General features: G+C 37.0%; 1 protein-coding gene across 16 annotated transcripts in view; it reads right to left on the bottom strand.

Annotated features, from left to right (window-relative positions):
* The window catches only part of LOC150095834 (uncharacterized), a 1,527,755-nt gene that overhangs the window by 376,420 nt on the left and 1,126,422 nt on the right, over positions 1 to 24,913 (bottom strand). For all 16 annotated transcript variants that reach the window (XM_090409494.1, XM_090409490.1, XM_090409495.1 and 13 more), the window contains 2 exons: positions 21,485 to 21,736; positions 15,413 to 15,485 (listed from right to left, as the gene is read on the bottom strand). In XM_090409494.1, the coding sequence (XP_090265620.1) occupies positions 15,413 to 15,485; positions 21,485 to 21,736 (325 nt within the window). The remainder of the gene's footprint in view (positions 1 to 15,412; positions 15,486 to 21,484; positions 21,737 to 24,913) is intronic.

Below are 24,913 nucleotides of genomic sequence, written 5' to 3'. Positions count from 1 at the left end.
ATGTTGATTGGATTTTAACAGTATAGATGCGAACACAGATTGATAAGAAAAGAACTATTTATTGACTTAATTGCTAATATTTCGCTGGTATTCTATCCAGCATCTTCAGAGCACGCAAAGTTTGTTAAGTAGCGAGACAATGGCAATCCAGTGTAACAGTGGTACTAGTATAAGTAATTGTAGCATGCAACACAAAGACTAAAGTCCTAATTAGGCGCCATGTAAGTTGGAAAAAAAAAAAAAAAAAACGAGAGAAAAAAGCAAGTATTAATTTGGTCTTGGGATGACTGTCTCCCAAATCTTTAGTAGATTTATACAGCCATACTTGTTGAGGTTTGGAGTATGTTTAATTAAGTCAATAAATAGTTTTTTTTATATTTTTTTTATCAATCTGTGTTCACATCTATACCGTTAAAATCCAATCAACATGTGCGACGGACACATAAGCCTTTCCACATGGTTAAACCTTATTATAATCGAGGCCATTAATGACAGTCATCACTACTGGTTTTCTTATACCAACTGTGCTACACAATTCACAAATTGTGATGTAGCGATTCTCCTGATCAGCAGATCAATGCAACTGTTGTCCACAGTCACTGCTGTCATTGGCTGTTTCGAGATTTATCTCTGACCTTCGCTTCACAACTTGTGAATTGTCTGACACAGCATCTGCATTAACATTAGCAACACTGTCTCTATACACATTTTTCTGACAGGTATGAATTTCCATCACTCACGTCTTCTGAAGTAAGGAATTTAATCATCACTCTCAGCTTTGTATGTGCATCTATACTAACTGTTATTTTGAGCTATTTGTGTACTACACTCACCTTAGCAATCAGAGCACTGCTCCCTATAGTGGAACTATAGACTATTATTGTCCATTCACTGATATGTAAAGTTTTCTGCTGCATTCAAGGTAGGAAAAAAAAAAAAAGAGGCGTTACTTGTGCACTGATCCTCATATAATACATCAGTGCCATGTATGGACAAGCTTTTAAGAAGAAAGAAGGAACCTGTTCGTGCACATAACAGATGGAGCTCGTATTTTGTGGAGAAAGCAGTATGAGGAAGCTGTTCCACAATACATAGATAAAAAGAATGAGGAGGATAAGAAGTTAGTCTGGTAAGTTTAAAGTTGAACTATTTATGTGAATGTTGACAAGCAACCAAACTCAAAGTAGTTTTTACATACTTAAAGGAAAGCAGTGATAATGAAAATAGAAAAGAAATAAGGCAGAAATAGAATAACAATGAAAAAGTGATTACAGTGAATCTATGAGAGAGGAAGATAATTTATAAGCACACTACCAGCTTCTAGATAACACTGGCCATTTTAGGGAGGATTTGGATGCAGCACTCATTGTGAGACCAATGTACTTAAGTTGGGAACATTTTGAATTTATATAGTGTAATAAGTACAGATGAGAAATAGTGTCATGACCATGCTCACAAGCAGACATAAGCAGTTTGTTATTCCTCTATAAGGCTTGATAATGGCCACATCTAGATTGTAAGATGAGGAGGAAATGCAGAGGATTCAGAGATCAGTGACCAAGATGATGACAGGTCTATGGAGTTCTCCGAATGAGGATGATTGAAGATCTTTTGACTGCAAATTTGAGTGAAAGGTAGAAAAGGGAGAAGATATGATAGAAACATATAAGTTACTAAAGAGGTTTATACAGGATTGATGTAGAAGAAATTTTTCAATACACAACAAGATTGTGGTTAACAAAAGCATGAGGAATTTATTTTTTGCTTGGAGTTGAGGAGAAATGACTATCCCTAGAGACAGCAGCATAAGGAATGAATGAAGACAAAGAAAAACTGATTCTCTGATATAGGAGTTGAACTGAAGAGGAACTAAATAGACCATCAGAATGCTCATAATAATAATTGCATGCTTCAATAATGTTGAGAGCTATGCTGGTGGTAGCATAGCTACCAGTAGGACCATCCTTGTCAGATAGGTCTCAACTGAAGAGTCAGACTAACAGTGTTCCATCCCGTGTGGACAGACTTTTGTGTTCGTCGTACATGTTGTTTATTTTTTAATGGTATATATTAGAACACAGAAAAATAAGTAAATAATTAATTTATTAACTTATTGCTGATATTTCGCTGGTGTTATAACCAGCATCTTCGGAGCACAAAAACACAGTTTGTCACAATACATGAGACTATAACAACATGGTGTAATCAACGTACTAGTTAAACAAAACTGTAGCAGCAACACAAAGACCAGAGTCCTGATTTTAACACCTTCTATCTGGGATTAAAAAAAAAAAAAAAAAAAAAAAAAAAAAAAATGCAGCTATCACATAAGACTAGAGTCCTAAACAGAGAAAAAAACCGGTACTAGTTTTTTCTTAAGATGACTCTCTCCCAGATTTTAGGCAAATTTATATAGCCATATTTGTTGAGATTTGGAGTGTGTTTCAGGGCTTCTGTTGCCTCTAAGAACAATTTCTCCGACTTGTAAGTGCAGTACTTTTGTGCAGTACTTTTGTGTTCTTCCAGTTGATTCTGTGTGCAGGGGTATCAGAGTATGGTCTGCTAGGCCTGACTTGCCATAATGCCAGATGTATCTTTTGTGTTCATTGATGCGGATGTTCACAGTTCTTCCTGTTTAACCGTAGTAGGCTTGATTACATGAGCAGGGTACTTCGAAGACTCCTGGATGTAATAAAGGGGGAATGCTGTCCTTGGGTGAGCGGATAAGGGTTGCTAATTTGCTCCACGGTCTGAATGTGGTGCGTAGCCGAAATAATGGTGTCCATTGAACGGGGAATATATGACTTACCTCCAACAATAGCCAACAACATACGTTTAGATGTGGCCAACATCCTAATCAAGTCTAAGCCTCCTAAAAATAATATCCCGCATAAGGAAATCATTGCTGTAAAAGAGCTACAGAATAATAGCCAGATTATCATAACAAAAGCAGACAAAGGGAATGCAAACATGGTGATGGACATAACAGAATATGAAAACAAAATGCACACATTGTTACAAGATCAGTCAACATACAAAATTATAGATCGCAATCCCACCAACACACAAAAGAATAAGGCACGTAAATTATTGAAAAGTCACTTCCTGCCCCAAAGACACAGTAAACAAACTCAAGCCCTTCCATGTTAAAACACCTAGGATTTATGGAGCACCAAAAATTGACAAACAAGGTACACCCTTACACTCAATTGTGGACAGTATAAATAGTCCCACATACAAACTGGCTAGACATTTAGCTAAGCTACTAGCCACTCTGACAAACAATTCTCCCTCCTTTGTCAAAAATTCAGCCCACCTAAAAAGCATCTTACAACACCATACCCTAAAAAGCTCAGACTTAATGGTAAGCTTTAATATCACCTCACTGTTCATAAATGTACCACTAATAGAAACCCTCCATCTACTGAAGTCATACTTCCCACCTGATATATTTGAACTATTCAAATTCACAATACATGCAGGATATTTCAGATGGAAAGGGAAAATATACAAACAAATAGATGGGACAGCCATGGGCTCCCCCCCCCCCCAGCCAATGTTTACATAGAACACCTGGAAAAACTAGCAATCAATACAGCCACTCTCAAACCAACACTTTGGCTATACTATGTTGATGATGTGCTTGCTATTTGGCCACATGGCCCAGAGACATTGAAAACATTCTTAGCGCATTTAAATAGCCAACATCCAAATATCCACTTTACAATGGAACTGGAAGCTAATAACTGTCTGCCCTTCCTGGATACACATATCACACGTCTTCCAGATGGTTCCTTATCATTTTCAGTTTTTAGAAAACCCACACATACAGGGAGATATTTACACAAACAATCACACCATCACCCTTCTCAAAAATATGGCATTTTAAAAACACTAACCCACAGAGCGAGAGCAATCTGTTCTAATGACAATACTCTTGCTGCTGAACTGACTCACTTATGCCACACCTTCTTGACCAATGGCTATAATCCCCATAAGATAAACAAAATACTAAACGCTCCTAAGAAGCCCCTCCCACTATCCACCACAGTGAACTACAACAAAACAGTCACCATCCCATACATTAAAGGCATATCCGAAAAGAATTCTTAATAAACATGAACTACGCACCACATTCATACCGTGGAGCAAATTAGCAACCCTTATCCGCTCACCCAAGGACAGCATTTCCCCTTTATCAGATCCAGGAGTCTACAAAGTACCCTGCTCATGTAACCAAGCCTACTACGGTCAAACAGGAAGAACTGTGAACATCCGCATCAATGAACACAAAAGATACATGCGGCATTATCATTATGGCAAGTCGGGCCTAGCAGACCATACTCTGATACCCCTGCACACAGGATCAACTGGAAGAACACAAAAGTACTGCACAGAAGCTCTTACAAGTCAGAGAGATTGTTCTTAGAGGCAACAGAAGCCCTGAAACACACTCCAAATGTCAACAAACATGGCTCTATAAATTTGCCTAAAATCTGGGAGAGAGTCATCTTAAGAAAAAACTAGTACCAGTTTTTTTTCTCTGTTTAGAACTCTAGTCTTATGTGATAACTGCAATTTTTTTTTTTTTTTTCAGATAGAGGGTGCCAAAATCAGGAGTCTGGTCTTTGTGTTGCTGCTACAATTTTGTTTAACTAGTCTGTTGATTACGCCATGTTGTTATAGTCTCGCATATTGTGACAAACTGTGTTTTTGTGCTCTGAAGATCGCTGATATTCCGCTGGTTATAACACCAGCAAAATATCAGCAATAAGTTAATAAATTAATTATTTACTTATTTTTCTGTGTTCTAATATATACCGTTAAAAAATAAACAACAGTGGTCCATCCCCCATCTTAATGGTGAAAAGCAAGAAGAAATCCATACTGGATCAGTCAATGCCTGAGTCATCAAGGACTGCATCAGATGTTGGAGATCTTGGGCATCAGGCAACAAGTGGGCTAGATGACCCAGATCTCCTTGCTGGGCAATCAGGGCAAGAAGCTGAAAAGCGACTGGAAGAAACCAAATGTAAAAAATGGACAGTAGAAGAAAATAGAGAAGTTGTGAAATGTTTTTACAGATCAATACCAGAAAAATGGGATTTTAGAAAGCATATGCATTTAATATGGAAACAAAAATTCCCAGAATCTTAAATAACAGAACAAACACTTATGAAACAAAAGAATTTCATTTTCCGTAAGTAACAAAATATTTACTGAACTTGAGCTGCAAGAGTTATGTAATAAACTAAAAACTCCAGTAACAGCAAATCATCAGGAGGTAGCTATATCTAACTTTGGAATTCACTCAGAAAGCATCAAGCTTACGACAAACCTCAGAATGTTTTGACAGAAGTACAGTGTGTAAAATGAAGTCAGGGATATTGGAACATATGAACTCCACCATTAAAATCTTTACATAAATCTAAGCTAAAGCAACTCCTTTTAGATGCAAATACTATCATAAAAACCATCACAACCAACAGTATAAAGTAAACAAATCAGCTCCTATACAGCACAGTCTATTATCATTACATTGAAGCTTGGTTGCAAACTGCAAGAACAAAAGCCAAAGATGAAGCAATCTGCACCATGGAAAATCCGGTTGGAACGAAAAGTCAACAAACTTTGAGCTGATCTGAGCAACTTAAAGAGTTTTAAAGAAGGACGGTTGAAAAATAATAATATCAAAAACAAACACATCTAATTTGTCCAACAAAACAATTGCTGAAGTTACTGAAGAGCTAAAATAAAGAATTGTTGCAAATGCCAGAAAATTAAAAGATATGAAGCAAGATATGCAAACAAAATATGCAATTTCGACAGAACCAACATCAATTCTTTTGGTCTCTCTAGAGAAATACAAATGCAAACAATCATTCACCAGAAAAAGAAGAAACCCTCAGACAATCTGGGATAATCCTAATGAACATAATAAAGATGCCTCATAGATTAAGGAAAGAGAATCAGAAATGAAGCAAAAGAAATGCAAACTGTCATTATCAGAAAATGGTCAGTGCACAAGCTAGAAAATTAAAAAAGTGGAGTGCACTAGTTTTTGGATTTTGATTAAAGCATCTAATGGTAGAAACAACTTAGTTATTGCAGTCAGGCTCAGTGGAAGACTGGATGATATTTGGGAGTATATTTCTCTTCATTAAAGATAAGGGGTGCGGATCCAAGTAACTATTGTCCAATAACATGCCTACCAACTATGCTTAAGATGTTCATTGCAATCATAGCAAATTCCATATGCCACTATTTATTAGAAATCTGATTATCAGATAATCAGAGAAATTGGTTGTACAGCAGAGGAAAAAGATGAGTTCTGGAACGTATTAGATGAAGAAATGAGGGAATTGGAAGAAAATGAGATGGTGATTGTCGGAGGAGACTTGAACGGGCACATAGGAAGACAGAATAGAGACTGTGAAAGGGTGCATGGTGGCCACGGAGTGGGAATGATGAACCAGGAAGGAGAGAGGGTTGTGGACTTTGCAGTAGCGTTTGATCTGGCAATTGTGAACTTGTTTTTCTTCAAGAGGGAAGAACATTTGATAACATTTAGAAGTGGTAACAACAGCTCACAAATTGACTACATTTTGACTATAAGAAAACATCTTAAGGTTGTGACAAATTGTAAAGTAATTCCAACAGATCAAGTAGCACAACAACACCGACTCCTGTGCGCAGACTTTAAAATAAGATCGAAGATAAGAACTTCTGGTTGCCATGGGATGAAGACAATTAAGTGGTTTCGCTTAAAAGAGGAGAGTGTGAGGAATCGTTTTAGGGAGAGAGTGTTAGAGAGGATTTCGGATGGACTGGAAAGTGTACAAGATTGGTGGAAACATAATTCAAAAGTAATCCTGAGCTGTGCAATCGAGGTGCTTGGTGAGACATCTGGAAAGATTAGAGAGTAGAAGGAGGGTTGGTGGTGGAATAATAATGTACAAGTGGCAGTAACAGCTAAGAGGAAGGCAAAGCAGAAGTGGGATGAGTCAAGAGTGGAAGAGGACAGAGAGGTGTACAGAGAGAGAAAGCAAGAAGCCAAGAGAGTTGTGGCACAGGCGAAGGCCATGGCATACCAAGATCTGTATGATCAATTAGAAACAAAGGAAGGACAGAGAAAAATTTACCAACTAGCGAAATGTAGAAATAAAGCAGCTAAGGACATCTTACATGTGAGGCAGATCAAAGATGCTGAAGGAAGTGTATTATGGAGGGATGTGGACATAAGAAACAGATGGAAAATATACTTTGAGGGACTTTTGAATGAGGAAAATGCAAGGACTCACAGAGGAGATGGGCAGCCTTCTGAGGGGATGGTGCAGAACATCAGTAGAATGGAAGTGACGGAGGCCATGAAGAGGATGAGGAATGGAAAAGTGGTGGGCCCCGACAGAATTCCAGTGGAGGCATGGAAGGCACTGGGGGAAGAGGGAATTGACCTGCTGTGGGACCTGTTCACGAAAGTTTGCCAACAGGAAAATATACCCGAGGAATGGAGGGAGAGTACTCTTGTTCCCATCTACAAGGGTAAAGGGGATGCACAAGACTGTAAAAATTACAGAGGAATAAAGTTTATGTCCCACACAATGAAGATCCTAGAAAGGGTGTTCTTGATGGTAGATTGAGGGAGGAGGTGGAGATTGCAAAGGAACAATTTGGCTTCATGCCTGGTAGATCAACAACAGATGCTATCTTTGGGTTACGACAGATGATGGAAAAATATCGAGAGAAACAAAGGGAGCTACATTTGGTATTTATTGATCTGGAGAAAGCATACGATAGAGTGCCAAGGCAAGAAGTCTGGAGGTGTCTGAGGGAGAAGAAGGTGCCAGAGAAATATGTCAGGTTGGTGCCGGAAATGTACAGAAATGTGAAGACAAGTGTTCGGACCTGTTTCAGTTGGCTTGCATCAAGGATCAGCATTAAGTCCGTTTCTGTTTAATATTGTGATGGAGGTGGTAACAGAGGAGGTGAGAAAAGATGCACCTTGGACAATGTTGTATGCAGATGACATCTTGCTGTGTGTAGATTCAAGAGAAGAAGCGGAAACTAAACTGGAAAGATGGAGAAAAGTACTGGAAGAGAGAGGTATGAGACTGAGCAGAAGTAAGACAGAGTATATGTGTTGCGCAGTGGGCGGTGGCCAGGAGACAGATCTGGAGCTGGAAGGAAATGTCATCAGGAAGGTGAGAGACTTTAGATACTTAGGTTCAACAGTGGAAGAAGATGGAGGAGCTGAGAAGGAAGTGGGATGCAGGATACAAGCGGGTTGGAGGAACTGGAGGGAGATGGCTGGAGTGTTATGCAATAAGAGGGTGCCGATCAATCTGAAAAGCAAAATTTATAGGACAGTAGTGGGGCCAGCTATGACATATGCTATAGAAACTGTGGCTCTGAGGAAAAATAACATCAGCAGGATGGAAGTAGCAGAGATGAGAATGCTTAGGTGGATGTGCGGTGTGACCAGAAAGGATCAGCTGAGAAATGACTATGTCAGGGGAACAGTGAAAGTTATGAACTTAGGAGCGAAAATACAGGAGGCAAGGTTGAGATGGTTTGGTCATGTGATGAGGAGGGAGGACGAATATATGGGAAGAAGGGTCATGCAGATGGATGTGCAAGGAAGGCGGAAGCGTGGGCAGCCAAAGAAGAGATGGAGGGAGCTGGTAGAAGAGGACTTGAAGATGAAGAACTTGGATGTGGTGACAGCCCAAGACAGGAAGGTGTGGAGGAGACTCATAACAAACAGTGACCCCACTTAAGTGGGAGAAGATGTAGAAGAAGAAGAAGATTCTTAGAAATTCAAAAAGACAAAAAACTAACTTAAACATGGCATGGATAGACTATAAAAAAGCATTTGATTCCCTCCCACACTTCTGGATCCTAAAATCACTACAAATATTTGGAATTAGCAAAAACATACTCTTGTTTCTGACTGCTGCAATGAAACCATGGAAAACAACTTTAATAGTCAATAACGAACAATTCTGAGATATTAGCATTAAATGTGGAGCTCTTCAACATTTCTTTGATACCTTTGTCTATGATCTTGAAGTAAACAAAACTTGGATATGAAATTCCTAAATATAATATTAAAATTTCTGATCTGTTGTATATGAATGACCTGAAGTTATATGGAAAATCAGTAAAGCAAAGACTCTTTACTCAACAAAGTTCATATTTTCAGTCAGGACATCAAAATGAAATTTGTTTAGATAAATGTGCAATTTTACCTATTAAACGAGAAAAAAATTAATGACACTAGCAATTTTAATTTTGATCAAGAGAAATACACAAAAGCAATTTGAGCTAATGAAAACTATAAATACCTAAGAATATTAAAACCAGTGATATTCTCCAAGATATTCTTCAAGTGGAAAGAGTTCATTCGGCCTCATATTCATCCACATAGATGATGGAAGAGAGAAGAAGAAGATATTCTCCATTTGAAAGCTAAACAAGGGCAGCAGCAAAATACACCAAAAGAGTTAGAAATATTCTAACTCTTTTGGTGTATTCTAACACAATTAGAGCAATGAATTCTTGAGCTATACCAGTGATCTGATACACAGCTGGCATAATAGATTGGACAAAAGAAGACCTGACAAATTGGACTGCAAAACTAGAAAATTAATGACTATGCATATGCATTACATCCATGAAGTGATGTTGACTGGTTAACCAATCAAACCTACAAAAAACAGAATTACTTGGAACAGTTCATATTTTATGAAGCTACCCGACAGACTATTCATAGATTCTTGGGCAGAATCTGAATAGCTTTGTATCAAAAGTCAAACTGTTGTTTAAATCTTGTTTGGACTGTGTATCAACAAATGTATAAATAATAACTGAGAGGGCACTAGAATCGCCAGAGAACATGGCAGGGAATTTGAGCTGTGATGAATAAAGTGCTTTTTTTAATCGATGAATAGTCTGACTTCTGTCAAGATTTGTGATACGTTGTTTTTCTGGAATACGAGTGTCCTTCAGTGGTTGTTTTTGAAGTTTGTTGTTGTCGTTATACTGTGTTAATTAGGTTACTCCTCTTCTATCATTCCCATATCTCTCTCTCTCATTCCCTCTCTTCTATTGTTCCTAATCTCTCCTTTCTACCATTCGCATAACACTCTCTAATTCCCTCTCTCTTCTACTATTCCTAATCTCTCCTCATCTATCATTCCCATAACTCTCTCTAATTCCCTCTCTTCTATTGTTCCTATTCTCTCCTCTTCCTGTTTTTTAGTTATTGCCCTTGTTTCACTTCCATAGGAAAAAACTGGAATAAGCTATATATTAAAGAGCTTTCTTTTTTAGGCATACAGGTAATCTTTATAACAGATAATCTTTATACAACCAAAATGTTTTGTTTTCTTGCGTGATTCCTGTACTTATTTCTTTATCTTGTTTTACCTTCATACTAACTATTGTCCATGGTAAATATAGTCCTCCACAATTTCAGTACAATTATCTGTTAATTTCAGTTAAGAGAAGGAAAGGTCACCAAAGAACTAATAGAGGGATGATCTACAAGGTTTGACATGAGATGATGGACAATGGCTAAAGATAGACACAACTGGAAAGTTAAGGAGGAAGCATATATTCAGCAGTGGATGGAAAGAGATTAATGAAGAAGAAGATAGGACTACTGAATAAAACTCCATAAATTCTTGTGGAAATAAAACTGACTTTCTGATTAAAAAAAAATAAAGTTAATGCAAAAGGAGAACCTAAGAGGAAATATGCACATGCAAATCGTTATTATTAGACCTAGTAACCTGCAGAGAGAAAAAAAAAAAAAAAAAAAAAAAAAAGGCGGCGGCATTGTCATTCCATGATTTTAATTTAGATTTCAGTCGTTTCGTTAAGTGTGAGGTCTGTTATATGTATTCCTTCGATTACATAAGTGATTTGTGGATGTTTAGTGCAGATGGAAGAAGGGTGTGTGCGAAGTGTGACCTGAACGAGGAACTGATGAATGCAAATATGAAATTGATGACAGAAAGTGTTAGTACCGATTGTGTCGCAAGTGCACGTTTGAAAGAGAAGCATGGTGAGAATGAGAGGCGAAAAAATGTTAAAAAATCAGGAAAAAAGAAAAAGAGCGATTCGAAAACCGTAACGGATGTTAAAAGGGACGAAAGTGAGGCAGAAAGAAACGAAATTGAGAGAATGAATGAAAGTAGAAATGTCGTGATGCAGAAATCGCAAGTGAAAAAAATCGAAAGAATAAATGACAGTGAAAAAAGAATGAACGATGGCGAAAGTTGGACCTAAAGTACTGAAACAAAGAAAGATGAATGACAGTAAAAGTGAGAAGAATGATAGCGAAAGTTGGACGCATGTTAGTCCGAAAGTACAGAAACCAAGAAAGATAAATGAGAGTGAAAGTGAGAAGAATGATAGTGAAAGTTGGATGTATGTTGGACCGAAAGTACGGAAACAAAGAAGGATGAATGAGAGGGAAAGTGAGAAGAGGGGGTCGAGAGTTAGAAAGATTTAATGATAGAGAGAATGTGTCGCGAGATTTGGAAGGTGAATTGGATTGGATGAGGCAAGAAATGAAATGGATGCGGAATAAAATTAAGAGAATTCAGGTCAAAACTATTAAAAAAAATCATGATGGCATGAAAGAGTTAACAAAAGATGAGCGAGTGGCGTCGTATGGCGACTCCATTATTAAAGGTGTGCTAGAGGATAAAATGAACAAAGTATGTTTTCCAGGTGGTAAAATGAGTAGAGTGATTGAGGCATTGGATATGAGGCGGGAGCGAGCAAAAGAGTTAATTGTATTAATTGGTACGAATGATTTGAGAGAGAACAAAGAGCATGTCAAAATGAATGTCAGGAGACTGCTTGGAAAGATAAAAGAGAATAGTGTGACAGGAAGGATGGTCAGTGTGTTGCCTAGGTATGATTGTGGTGAAATGAGGCAGAGAGCAAGGATTATGAATGATATTATGGCTGAAATGTGTGAGGAGATGGGAGTACAGTTTGTTAATGTGTGGAATGAGTTTGAGGGACGAAGTGAGCTGTATGAAAGTGATGGACTGCATTTGAGTGGTTATGGTGTGAGTCGCTTGGAGAGACTGCTGCTGGAAAGTAGAGAAGTAAATAGAGAGAATGAATCAGATCGAGAGGGGAGTGATGTGGAAGAGCAGGAGAGTAAGACAGGAGAGATTGAAGAAGTGGAAATGAATGGGGAAGTGAGTTATGAGTATAGAAAATGAGAGAATGGGTGTGCAAGAGGAGCAGGGAAATGGGGAGGCTCAGGGTGGAGAGGGGTACACAGCGTGAGAAAGTTGGATGCTCCAAGAGGAGGTGAGATCATGTGTAGGCAGGAAAGAAAGGGGATGACCAGGGATCAAGAGGAAACAGATGGAATTGCAAAGGGTTCTGAAATGAAGAAGCAGAAAGGGAAATGGCCCCAGTCCAGCATGGAGAGATCACATCGAGTGGGTGGTATCAGTGGAACTAGCTGTAGATCCAGAAATGAGTTGTTGTGTTTGTATACCAATGCTAGAAGTATAAGAAACAAGGCGGATGAAATGGTTGCACTAATTGCGTCTGTGCACCCAAAGATTGTTGCAATAAGTGAGACATGGTTAGATGAGGACGACATCCTGCCAGGAATAGAGATGAAAAGGTATGATGTGTTTCGTGAGGATAGAAGGGGTAAAAAGGGAGGGGGAGTGCTATTGATGACAGAGCAAGAGTTATGTCCATACAAGGTAGAGATGCAAGAGGGAAATAGGGCCAGTGGTTTTGAGGCAGTATGGTGTGAGATAGAGGTGAATAGAATCAAATACTTGGTGGGATGTTGTTATAGACCTGGTAATGTGGATGGTGGTGATAGTGAAATGTATAGTCAAATAAGCCAAGCAAATAAGAAAAGGGTGATCATTATGGGTGATTTTAATTATGGCAATATAGACTGGAATGAAGAGATAGCAACTGGAAGTAAAGAAAATGAGTTTCTTGAGTTTTTGAGGGATAACTACCTCAGACAGTATGTAACAGAGGGCACAACAGGATTAAGGTTCTTGGAATTGGTCATCTCATCGGAGGATGTAATTATAAATGAGGTGTCAAATCATCCACCAATTGGCGAAAGTGACCATGAGGTGATTACCTGGGTGGTTGCCAGCAGTGCAAGGACCCCTGGGAAAAAAGGATATATGTGGAACTACAAAGTCGGTGATTATGAAGAGCTCATGAGACAGCTTGCAGGTGTAGCATGGAATGAGGAGTTAGCTGGAAAAGAGATAAATGCAGCTTGGGGGATTTTCAAAAATTATTTAGTAGATGCAATGTCTAAATGTATACCACGGGTGAGAAGGTTAAATAAGGTAGGTATGAGATTGATGAATAAAGAGATTATGCATGCGATACAGAGAAAAAGGGCATTGTGGAGGCAGCATAAGAGAAGTGGAAGTAACCAATTTCATGAGGTCTACAAAGACCAGGCAAGGAGGGTGACTTGGTTGGTGAGAGTAGCTAAAGAGAGGTATGAACAGCAGTTCGCTAATGAAGCCAAAAAGAATCCTAGGGAGTTCTTTCGATATGTAGCAAGCAAAAGAAAGAATGATTATGGAAGGATGACATTGATTGGAGGAAATGGTATAAAGACAGATGCAGAATGTCTGGTGGAGATACTTAATGAGCAGTTCATAAAGATCTTTCAATCTTGTGAATGTGACCTCATGGAGAGATTGAGAGCAGTTGATGATGGGGAGGAGAGACTAACTGTAAGTGAGAAAGAGGTGTTTGGGGAGTCGAGTAAACTAGATATAAATAAGGCTGTGGGACTTGATAATATATCACCGCGTATTCTGAAGGAATGTGCCAGAGAGTTGACACCTGCCTTGACATATTTTTTTAATATGAGTCTTGCACTTGGTCAAGTTCCTAAAGAATGGAAGGAGGGCAAGACTGTGCCACTTCATTAAGGAGGTGATTGAACTCAAGCATCAAACTATAGGCCTATCTCTGTGTCAGGTGTTGTGGTTAAGTTGTTGGAGAAGCTTGTGAGAACTAGGATCCAGAGTTGGGTTGACAACAATGGTATAATCTTTGATGGACAGCATGGATTTGCTAAAGGGAGGTCGTGTTTTAGTAATCTACTTACTTATTACAATAAAGTGACTACTTTCTTGGACAGAGGAGAAGGATACACAGTAATATACTTGGATTTCGCAAAAGCTTTTGATAGAGTACCTCATGATAAGTTGACAGTCAAACTAGAGATGGGGTTGGATATTAGATTAGTGCATTGGATTGGAGACTGGCTATCTGATTGGTATCAACAAGTTGTGTATGGGGATGCGATATCCAGGAAAAGGAAAGTCACTAGTGGAGTGCCTCAGGGGTCTGTTTTAGGGCCATTACTATTTAACTTGTATATTAATGATATTGGCGAAGATTTGGATGGAGATATTCAATTGTTTGCAGATGATGCAAAGTTGGGACGAACCATAAAGAGTAGTGAAGATGTTGTGGCCTTGCAAGAAGACTTGAATAAATTGAGTGATTGGGCATGGAAATGGGGATGTGAGTTCAATGTTGCAAAATGTAAGGTTTTAAAATTTGGAAAACAAAGATGGGATGCAGAGTTTATGCTTGGTGAGAATATATTGTTGGAAGTAGAGGAAATAAGAGATCTGGGGGTGATAGTGGATAAGGATCTAAAATTTAGGGGACACATTGCCAAAATTGTGAAGACAACACAAACACTTCTGGGAATGATGCGGAGGACCCTGACGTGTAGAAGTAGGGAGATTTTTGTTCCATTGTATAAGGCTCCGATTAGGCCACACATGGACTATTGTGCCCAGATTTGGTCACCGGGTTTTCAGAAGGATGAAGAGATGTTGGAAAGGGTACAAAGGCGACTGACTAAAGTAGTTTCTGACTTCTGGAATGTTGAGTATGAGGAAAGATTGAGAAGATGTAATTTGCAGAGTCTGGTGGAGAGAAGGAAGAGGGGGAGATATGATAGAGACCTACAAGTTGGTAAGGGGTTGTTATAAGATCAATGGTGGAGAAGTTCTGCAGAGAATAGTGGGAAATCAGGGGGAGAACCAGAGGTCATCCCTGGAAACTGTATAAAGAGGGTGTGAGTAGGGGAGTGAGAGGCAGGTTTTTTTCGTGCAGAGTTGTGAATGATTGGAATGCCTTGCCTGAGAGTGTGGTGTCTGCAAGGAGTTTGAGTGTGTTTAAGACACGGTATGATGAGATGCGTGTGTGTGATAAAAGGACCTCCCAGATGAGTCTTTGACTCCATGAGGTCTTGTTTAATAATAATAATAATAATAATAATAATAATAATAATAATAATAAATAAATGAGTACAAGAAACAATACAATAACAGTGTATAAAGGATGCAATTTTCCTTACCTAAACCTGTCTCTTCCACAAAGCCATATTTCTTCTCAAGTGTGATTAATTCTAATATGGGCGTAATATCTGTCTGTAAAAAGAAATGAAAATTAATTGAGTTGTATTTACAGAGAAATTTTTTTTCTACAGTTTGTTTTGTAATTAAAATGAAAAGCCAAACGGCTAGTTTTCTGGCAACTTAATAGATATTAAAGGGATAAAAATCCTATGTTGTTATATAGTCAGTAAGTGAAACTCAAGATCGAGAACTACAATCTACGATTTCAATGACGAAAAACTATCGGCGAAGGCAATTCGAAGCAAAGGTGGAGCAAGCTCCCTCACAATTCTTGATATTCTCTCATAATGTAAAACACAGCTCCTAGGAAATGTAATACAGTCATTACATTATGAGGAGAGGTCACTACCCAGACCAGTTTCAACCTTTTTTGAGGTCTCATCAGTGAGTAGGTAGACCTGGAAGATATCAAAGCTTAGTGAAAATAACTTACATACCTTCACTATACGAATGCCATAAAGGTGTGCTTATATTTTGTAATTAAAATGGAAAGCCAAACGGCTAGTTTTCTGGCAACTTAATAGATATTACAGGGATAAAAATCCTATGTTGTTATATAGCCAGTAAGTGAAACTCAAGATCGAGAACTAAGATCTATGAGTTTCAATGCCGAAAAACTATCGGCGAAGGCAATTCGAAGCAAAGGTGGAGCAAGATCCCTCACTTACTGGCTATATAACAACATAGGATTTTTATCCCTTTAATACAGTTTGTTTTATTACCTTATTTTTATATCTTAACTACTGAATGATTTTTGCTAAACATCACTCTGTCTAGGAATGAAAATTAGGTTCAAATCCTATGTATGACAGGAAGAACTTCATTAAGCCCTTTTCAGGTTTAGTGTGGTTGTAATTATGGCCAAAAAATGAGCCATCAGGGCAGTATATAAATGCCTATTAACTGAATCATTTTCTGGATAGTTTGCAGGATGAAAAACCTGAGTTTCCAGAATGGAGTTGGTGTAGATGGTGAATGCAGTTGCAGTTCGTTTTAGTTGGTGAACTGAGTAGTGGAGACAGAGTTGTAGAGTAGGTGCTTCCCTTGATGAGTCATTAGACTCCCCTGGAGGTGTCATGTAATAATAAATAATAATGTGAGATGAGGCTGAACTCATCTTCAGTTGAATGTGAGGAACATAATATATGTTCCTCATGTCCTAGACAGGACTCAAATCCAGGTCCTTCCAATTGAAAAATAAATGTCACACAATCCTCATGACAGTGAGGATGTAGATCTGCTATAGAGAAACTCCTTTTTCAGGGAGATTTAACTTTAAAATGGAGGTTTTTAAACCCAACAACTTGAGGTTTTTCTTTCCTCAAACAAGTAAACTGACCAGTGAATACATGCGACTTTCAGACATAGCAGTTATGATTAATCACCCTATCACATCAAAATCAGGTATACAAGAAGTCAAATGCAGTACTAAAATTAACTGATGCACTGTTAGTTCTAATAGTTCCATACCTAGTTTCATATTTAGATCTAATAATTCTATAATCTACAACCTAGAGACCAATTAAAGAACTTTTTGAAGTTCCATGCTTGGTCTCCAGATTATGGATTAGGTTACTGGATTATTAACCCTTAGCCAAACCATGGTACTCAATGAGCTATATGTTAACTAACCTTTTGTGGGTATGATTCACATAAAAAAGAAGGGAGAAAATTAAAGAATAGAGTATTTGGAATAGATGGTAAAAGACTAAATGAAAACAACTCAAGTATTATGTCTAGGTCTGCTTTTTAGACCTAGAAAGCAAAGTGCACAATTATGTTTGACTTGATGTCTCGGTGGGTATCTTAACTGGATATCACATAGGTGTGTTGCAGCATTTTTGGTTTGGATGGTAACTCAATAATGACAGTTTAATGAACTGGAACTAAGCTAACCAAACTGCCTCATCACATCCTTTAGATTCTCATAATACTTCAAGTGAGGTCATTAACACTGAAACAGATCTTAATAACACAAGTCGTGTGTTCTAGTCTGTCATGTACAATTTAATATAAAATCACTATACATGTGAACAAAATAAATGTAATCATTTGCTAAGATGCTGATATTTTGCTGAATTGCAAACTAATATCCTGTGAGGTTTCTTTCAATTAACATTAAAAAAAAAAATTAAAAATTAAAAAAAAAGAAAGAAAAGAAAAAAAGAAATAAGTAATACTATTTATATAAGGCTGTATATTTCAGTCTGAATATTACAGGTCTTCATCAGTGGTGACAATAGTTAATTATAAGGTATAATACAAAAAATCAACTGATTTGAAAAAATAAGAGCCATGTGATGTTATACATAAAACAATGCAATGGTATAACTGAGGGAATACTGCAATATTAATTATCAATGAGCTATTTTTTTTTTAAATTATTGGTGCGTAATTAGAATACGACTTTCTCATATAACAGAAGGAGAGAAGTAGTTGTTCCAATTTAAAATTGGACAGTGAAGTAAGCATGTTTCAGACCATAGGATATTGTCGTCTATGCAGTACCAAGCCAAATTTCTCAGATTTACTGTTGGTAATATAACATTGTTGTTCTTGTATTCTCTTTTCAAATGAAAATCCAGTTTGTCCAAAGTAAGAACGATGGCAGTCACAAGGAACATGGTAGTCCATCTTTGGAAGATGGAAACCATCCTGAGAATTTTTGATAGGCCACTAAATTGTATTTTTTAAGAATTCTGAAAATGGATTCTGAGATGCCAGAAATGTATGGGAAACTGAAAGCACTGTTTCCTTGTTATCTGAACTAGGATTATAGGAATTAAAAAGCTGTTGGGTGGTCCTTTTTGAGAAGTCATTGAGTTTCATGTATCATTTAATGTTTAAGAGTTCCTATCGTAATAGATGAGGTGTAGAACAAATAGTATGAGCAGATCTAAATTTTTTATAATTTAAGTCTTCTGTGATGGATGGTAAGCCGAATGCTGCTGAATGTAGCATCAAGTGAAAGTAGACTTTCGATATACGGAAGTAATTAATTCACCTGATGGTGAGTAGAAGAATAGAATATCTAAAAAGTACTATTCATTGTCTTTTTCCATTTATATAGTAAATGTAATTTATGAATGTAGATTGTTTATATTAGATAAAAAAAAAGTAGGCAACATGTCTTCATTATGGGACCAGATAGCAAAAACGTTGTCTATATAACAAATCCAAAATGAAGGCTGAAGGTGCATGAACAAGAAATGTCTTCTAAATAACAGCAAACTTCTGTTCAGAAGCCAGTTGTTCAGTGCCAAAGAAGACAAAATCGGTTCCATCAGCAGGAAAGGTTGTGGCATCGGTGTTTTGGGATGCTAAAGGCATTTTGTTTATTAATTATCTTGAAAAGGGTAAAACAATAAATAACCGGGGAATTTTATTCTGATCTTTTAACCAGACTAGATGAAATAATTCATGAGAAAAGAGCTGGTTTGCAGAAGAAAAAAATCATATTTCATCAGGACAATGCACCTGATGATCAAAAACACAAAGGTGTTTTTGGCAATGGGAAAATTAAGGAATCTACACTATGAATTGTTGGAACATTCACCCTATTCCCCAGATTTGGCTCCCTCTGAATTCTATCTGTTCCCAAAACTAAAACTCTTCCTCGCTGGTCAGTGTGTTTCTTCGAATCAAGAGGTGATTGCAGCTGTAGAAGGGTATTTTGCAGATCTTACTGAGAACCACTACAGGGACGGAAAAATGGCGGTGGAGCATAGCTGGAATAAATGTATTAGTCTTAAGGGAGATTATGCTGAAATATAAAAATAATTTTGAAATTATAATTTGTTGTTTCATTGTTAGCCCTCCTTTGATGAGTTCAAAGACACATTGAAGGAGGGCACCTACTCTGCAACTCTCTGTCTCCACCAATTACAGCAAACCTTATCACCTACACCAATGCCATCTACTGCCCACCACTACCACCATGAGTATTTTTGCAGACAATCACAACATCCATGCTCATGGCAGAATTCGAACCTGCAGCTTTTTGGCTGGAGAACAGATACACTACCCACTTGGCCAACAGGCTGGCAATTATGTCGGAGAGTTTAATCTTTTTTTTCAAAGGTCTTCATAAAGAAGTTGCCTAGGGTTGAAGAACCTATGGCTGTCCCCTCTATCTGTTTGAAGAACTTTCCTTGCCAAACGAAATAGCCTGAGTTCATGGTGAACTGAAATAGGGGTGAAATATCAGGAGGAAATTTTGATTGGATGAAGTCTAAGGTATCTTTGAGTGGGATATTTGTGAATAAGGAGGAGACATCAAAACTGAAGTGAGAGATTTATGTGTGAAGGTGTGTTGCCAGTATATTATGTGAGCACTTTGGCTGAATGTTTGGCTAATTTGTATGTGGGATGGCTTGTGTAGGAAGTTGTTTTGATGTAAAATCAGGGGTAAGAAGACAAGGATGCACATTATCTCCACTCTTATTCATCAACTGTATGGATCAACATTATGAAAGAAAGTGGCGTTAGGTCTGATATTAGAATTGGAGAGGCCAAACTTAGCTCTTTGCTTTATACAGATGATGTTGTATTAATAAACATATCTAAGTTGCCAGGATTCTCTAGCTACATTGAATAACAGCTGTAATTAATTTGACATGAAAATCAGCAATAAAAAGACCAAAACTATGAAAATAAGCAGGGGCATAAAAAACTTCAGCTTCTTTCTGAACGGTGATACTATAGAGTAAAAGTAAAATATTTCAGCTATTTAGGCACAGTTTTTAGTGAAGATGATAGGTTAAATATGGATAGAAACAACAAAATATGCAAAGCTGGTAAGGTGGGTAGCCTGCTGAATAAATTTATATGGAATAAGAGAGAAATTAGCCAAAACATGAAACTAGCAGTATACAAAACACATAAGACAGTGTTAAAATGAGTTTAAAGTTATGGGTCTGACAGTTGAGTTAAAAATAAAGCACTTGACCACTAGAGACCACAGATAATGAGGGCTCTGAGAAAAATTAGAGGATTGAACCAATGGCAGAATCCCATTAAAAATGAAGATATTAGAAAGAAACTTGACATTATTAACATTGAAGAATATGTAAGCAGAGCTACTCTAAGGCGGTATGGCCACTTAAATAGAATGGGTGAGAAAAGGTTAGCAAAACAGGTGTTTGATAACAAGATGACAAGAAAAAAGACCCAGAGGAAGACCGAGGTGTAGATAGATTGATTCAGTAAGAATCAATACACCTTAGAAGCATGAGATGTTCACATGACAATATTGGAGTGCACACGAGTAATAGATTGATTTGGAGGAAAATTGTTGAGGAGATTAATAATAATGTCAACTTAATCATGTAGTGCTGTCATAGTAACCTGAACACTCCCTTTAGGGTACATATCAAGAAATTGATGATGGTGATGAAAATTAGTACTAGCACGATTGACTGCTCAGGTGTTAAGAACAAGTTCTGAGAAGTATGGAATCAGAGATTCATGTATGAGTGAACAATGCTAATTGTGCTAGAGGTGATACCTGTAGAAGGGAGGGAAAGAATGAATTATTATTATTATAATGTGACACCTCCAAGGAGTCATCATGGGAGTTCTCTACTCTTCTAATCTACTCCGCTACATACATCTTGCCATCTGCCCTCCTACATCCAACTAATTTTTCAATGGTCTGGATTTTGAGTTATTGCTTCAAACTGTTGATTATGGAATTGCCACCACTTAGAATTCAGTGATAATAAAGGGAGTAATGCACCAATATAACTGACATTACAAAGCAATATTCTGCATATTGTGCAGAATCTAACTGGAGTGCCTACACCTTTTAGGTTTCTGAAGTTTTAGGCTATATGCTTTGAAAATTTAAGAATTAGAATACACTGATCAAACCTTAACAACCGAGACTAATTTAGAATGAGATGAGGCCCCCAAAATCAATTTCTTTATTTACTAACAGCATTATTCTGTTATGTTGGTAAATGTTAATATTAATTGTAATAGAAATATGAACTGAATTTTTAAACACTCACCTTACACACCTCTGGCAAAACAATATTAAGATTACATATTGGTGTTTGAGGAGGTTCACCTCTGCTTACTCTGGGTTCTCTCATGAATGCAACCCTGCCTAGAGGTTCCTGGTGTGGATCTTTTACTCTTGCTGTAAATGGTAACCTGTTTTCTCTAAAAGCTTGAAAGGTCAGGCTAAGCTGTTCACCTGACTTAGTAACTGGAATCAAATTACCTGCAAACTCTAAGTGCTGTGGTTTTGCCTCTAGAACCTAATAACAAAAGTGCATTACATGAGTTACTTAATTTATATATACACACACAATGGCATATTTGAGGTTTAGTACATTTATCTGTAAAAGTGATCTTGATTATAATTAAAATTGATTTATGATCTATTATGTTCACTTCTTAAATAAAAAGCAAGAACTACTTGAGAAGAAAAATGTAAACACAGTGTGTATATATCAGAAAAATACAAAAAAACAGAGGTAAAGAGGGGAATGTATAAATTAAATAAATTTCACAAGTTTTATGGAGTAAACTAACAAGAAAGAGTTCACAAAAAATCTGGTGTAGGAATGATACTTGAGGATTTGAAAAATGAAATAAAACAATGAGAATATACTATTATTTAAATTAAGGGGATATTAAATCCCACATTGTTTTAAAACTGAATAAGAAACTCAAAGATCGGAATTAAAGAGTTTCATGCAGAATATAGTAACTATAAACGTATCGGCGACTACTAGCATAAGCTAAAGCACGTAGTTCATGTACGTAGTACAAACTAGGGCAACTCATTGCAAAGGTGGAGAAAGTTCTGATCGCTATTCTTAGTATTTTCCATAATGTAAAACCCATCTCCTAGGAGATGTATGATGTTATACATTATGGTGGGAGGTCACTACCCAGATTGGTTTCGATCTTTATTGAGATCTCATCAGTGAGTAGCTAGACCAAAATATAATACTAAGGGTATAGCGAAAAGAACCTATATACTCTGCTATACGAGTTGTCAAAAAAGTGCACCCATAAATTATTTAAAGTAAAGAGCCAAGGAGATGGGTTTTACATTGTGGAAAATACTAAGAATAGCGCTCAGAACTTTCTCCACCTTTGCAACGAGTTGCCCTAGTTTGTGCTGCGTACTTGAACGACGTGCTTTAGCTTACGCTAGTAGTCACCGATACATTTATAGTTACTATATTCGGCATGAAACTCTTTGATTCCGATCTTTGAGTTCCTTATTCGGTTTTAAAACAATGTGGGATTTAATATCCCCTTAATTTAAATGTTTTACATCGCCGAAATGAAGCCTATTGGCTCTTTACTTTAACTAATGAGAATATACATCTGAAAGAATATTGAGAATAAACATAAAATTGCAAGTGACTACTGAACTACAGATCTGAAGAAAAACTGTAAAAAAAATTACCAACTGAATTAATACAAATGGTAGTCAGGTTCTAACAAGTTGTAAGAAGTATGGAATCAGATTCACATTTGACTGAACAATGTCCATTGTGCCTATTGATGTGAAAATTTTGTCTCCAACTAAATAAAGTGAAAAAGAAAGTAAGGAAATAAATTTATGGTAGAATTATTATGAGAAGACAATATAAGGGTAACGTCAAAACAGACTGAAAAAACATGAAGTTTGTCAGCATATGAAGATAAACTAGAAAATGTAAAAAACATTTTCAAAATATGACATATAGCCAAATAGGATAAGAAATAAAATAAACAATATAAAACTTGAAAAGCTAAAATACTGAGAACATTACACAAATAACTGGAATATGATTTTTAAGAGAACAGAAGGAAATATGGAGAATGTTACAGAAGCAAAGAAAATAAATATGTAAATACAATCATACAAGTGAAAGATAACACAGACAATTATTTGACCAAATTATATGAAAGTGAAGAAGAAATGAAAATGCCAGAAATACGACAGCCAGGAAATAGAAGAAAGTGAAATAAAAAGTGCAAGTGATTACAGAACAAACTGAAATGAACAACAGAAATCAGTAACCTCAAAATTAAAATATAGGATATCAGCTGAAACTGATGGAATCTATGATATGATACGAGGGATTTCCAAAAAGTAAGGTAACACATTTTTTTTCTCTTAATAATGGTGAGAGGAAATGAGAAGATAAGACATGGTAGACAGACAGACCCATTAGAAACGTCCAAGAAGACTGCCACTGCAGTGTGGCATTACTGTCACCTCACACCTAATTCCAGTTGCAAGTTGCTGGATACAGTGAGATTGTGGTCCAAAATGGGTGTCTGTGAAGTCATTAGTTTTTTGGCAAGAAAAAAGGGCTTCACCAAGTAATATTCATCATGAAGTGGTTGCCGTGCATGGCAAAAAAGGTGATATCAAAGAAACAGGTGCGAGTTTGATGCAATGAATTTAAAGAGAGCTGTGGTGACACTGAATATCAATATCAGGCAGGAAGGCCTTCTTCGCACAAGATAAAAGACATCCTTTTGCACATTAAGCACATATTTAATGAAGAACAGTGAATGAAACTCTGTGAAATTGCACAAGTAGTGAATTTTAGTAAGTTCACTCTTTACGAAATTGTTCATGATATCCTTGGCTTTTGAAAGATGTGTTCCACTAGGTGCTCCAACAACTGTCAGAGGAGCACAAGGCAACACACAAGGGGGATGTCTAGAGAATCTGTTGTGATACAGTTACAAAGGCAAGGATTTTCTCACTTGTCTAGTCACAGGAGATGAAATGTGGGTTCATCACTTTACTCACAGAGCAAACAAGACTCCATAACATTGAAACATCCACAATCTCCTGTGCACAAAAAATTCAAAACTTCCCACTATCTGAAAATCATGGTCACAGTGTTCTGGAATTGGCAAGGTATTTTGTTGATGGACTTCTTAAAGAAGGGAGGAACAATCAATGCAGAGCTTTACTGTGCAAATGTTGGACAAACCGAAAGCCAACATTCGATGCAAGCGACAGGACTACTGACAATTAGTGTGATTTTGGTGCAAGACAATGCTACTCCACACACCACTTGTGAGTGGTCGAAATGCAGAAGACATTTCATTATGGATGAGGAAGTTCATCAGGCAGTGCGATATTGGTTACTAGGTGTGGGTATGGACTTCTTCAATGCTGGTATTGATAAATTGATCTATCATTGGGACAAGTGCATCAATATGTTTGGAGACTCTGTGGTGAAGTAATACATGTTCAGTTATTTCTTGGCATGTAATTTCAACTTACTATTATTAAACAATCTCGAGAAAAAATTATTTAAACTTATCTTTAAGAAAAGACAGATTTTCAGTGAAAGAAGGATGAATATTCAGAATACTAGTATTTAAAAAAAAAAAGGAATAAAATAAGAACTCAAAAACTATTAAGGAATAAACTTATTATGTAATATCTTAAAAATATGGGCATAAAT

This window comes from Typopeltis vanoorti, chromosome 19 (genome assembly GCF_054136105.1).
Source record: "Typopeltis vanoorti isolate ZY-2024b chromosome 19, IOZ_Tvanoo_1.0, whole genome shotgun sequence".
In the NCBI taxonomy this organism is placed as follows: domain Eukaryota; kingdom Metazoa; phylum Arthropoda; class Arachnida; order Uropygi; family Thelyphonidae; genus Typopeltis; species Typopeltis vanoorti.
The sequence above is the reverse complement of the archived record's forward strand: the minus strand, read 5'-3'. Positions and strand labels throughout refer to the sequence as shown.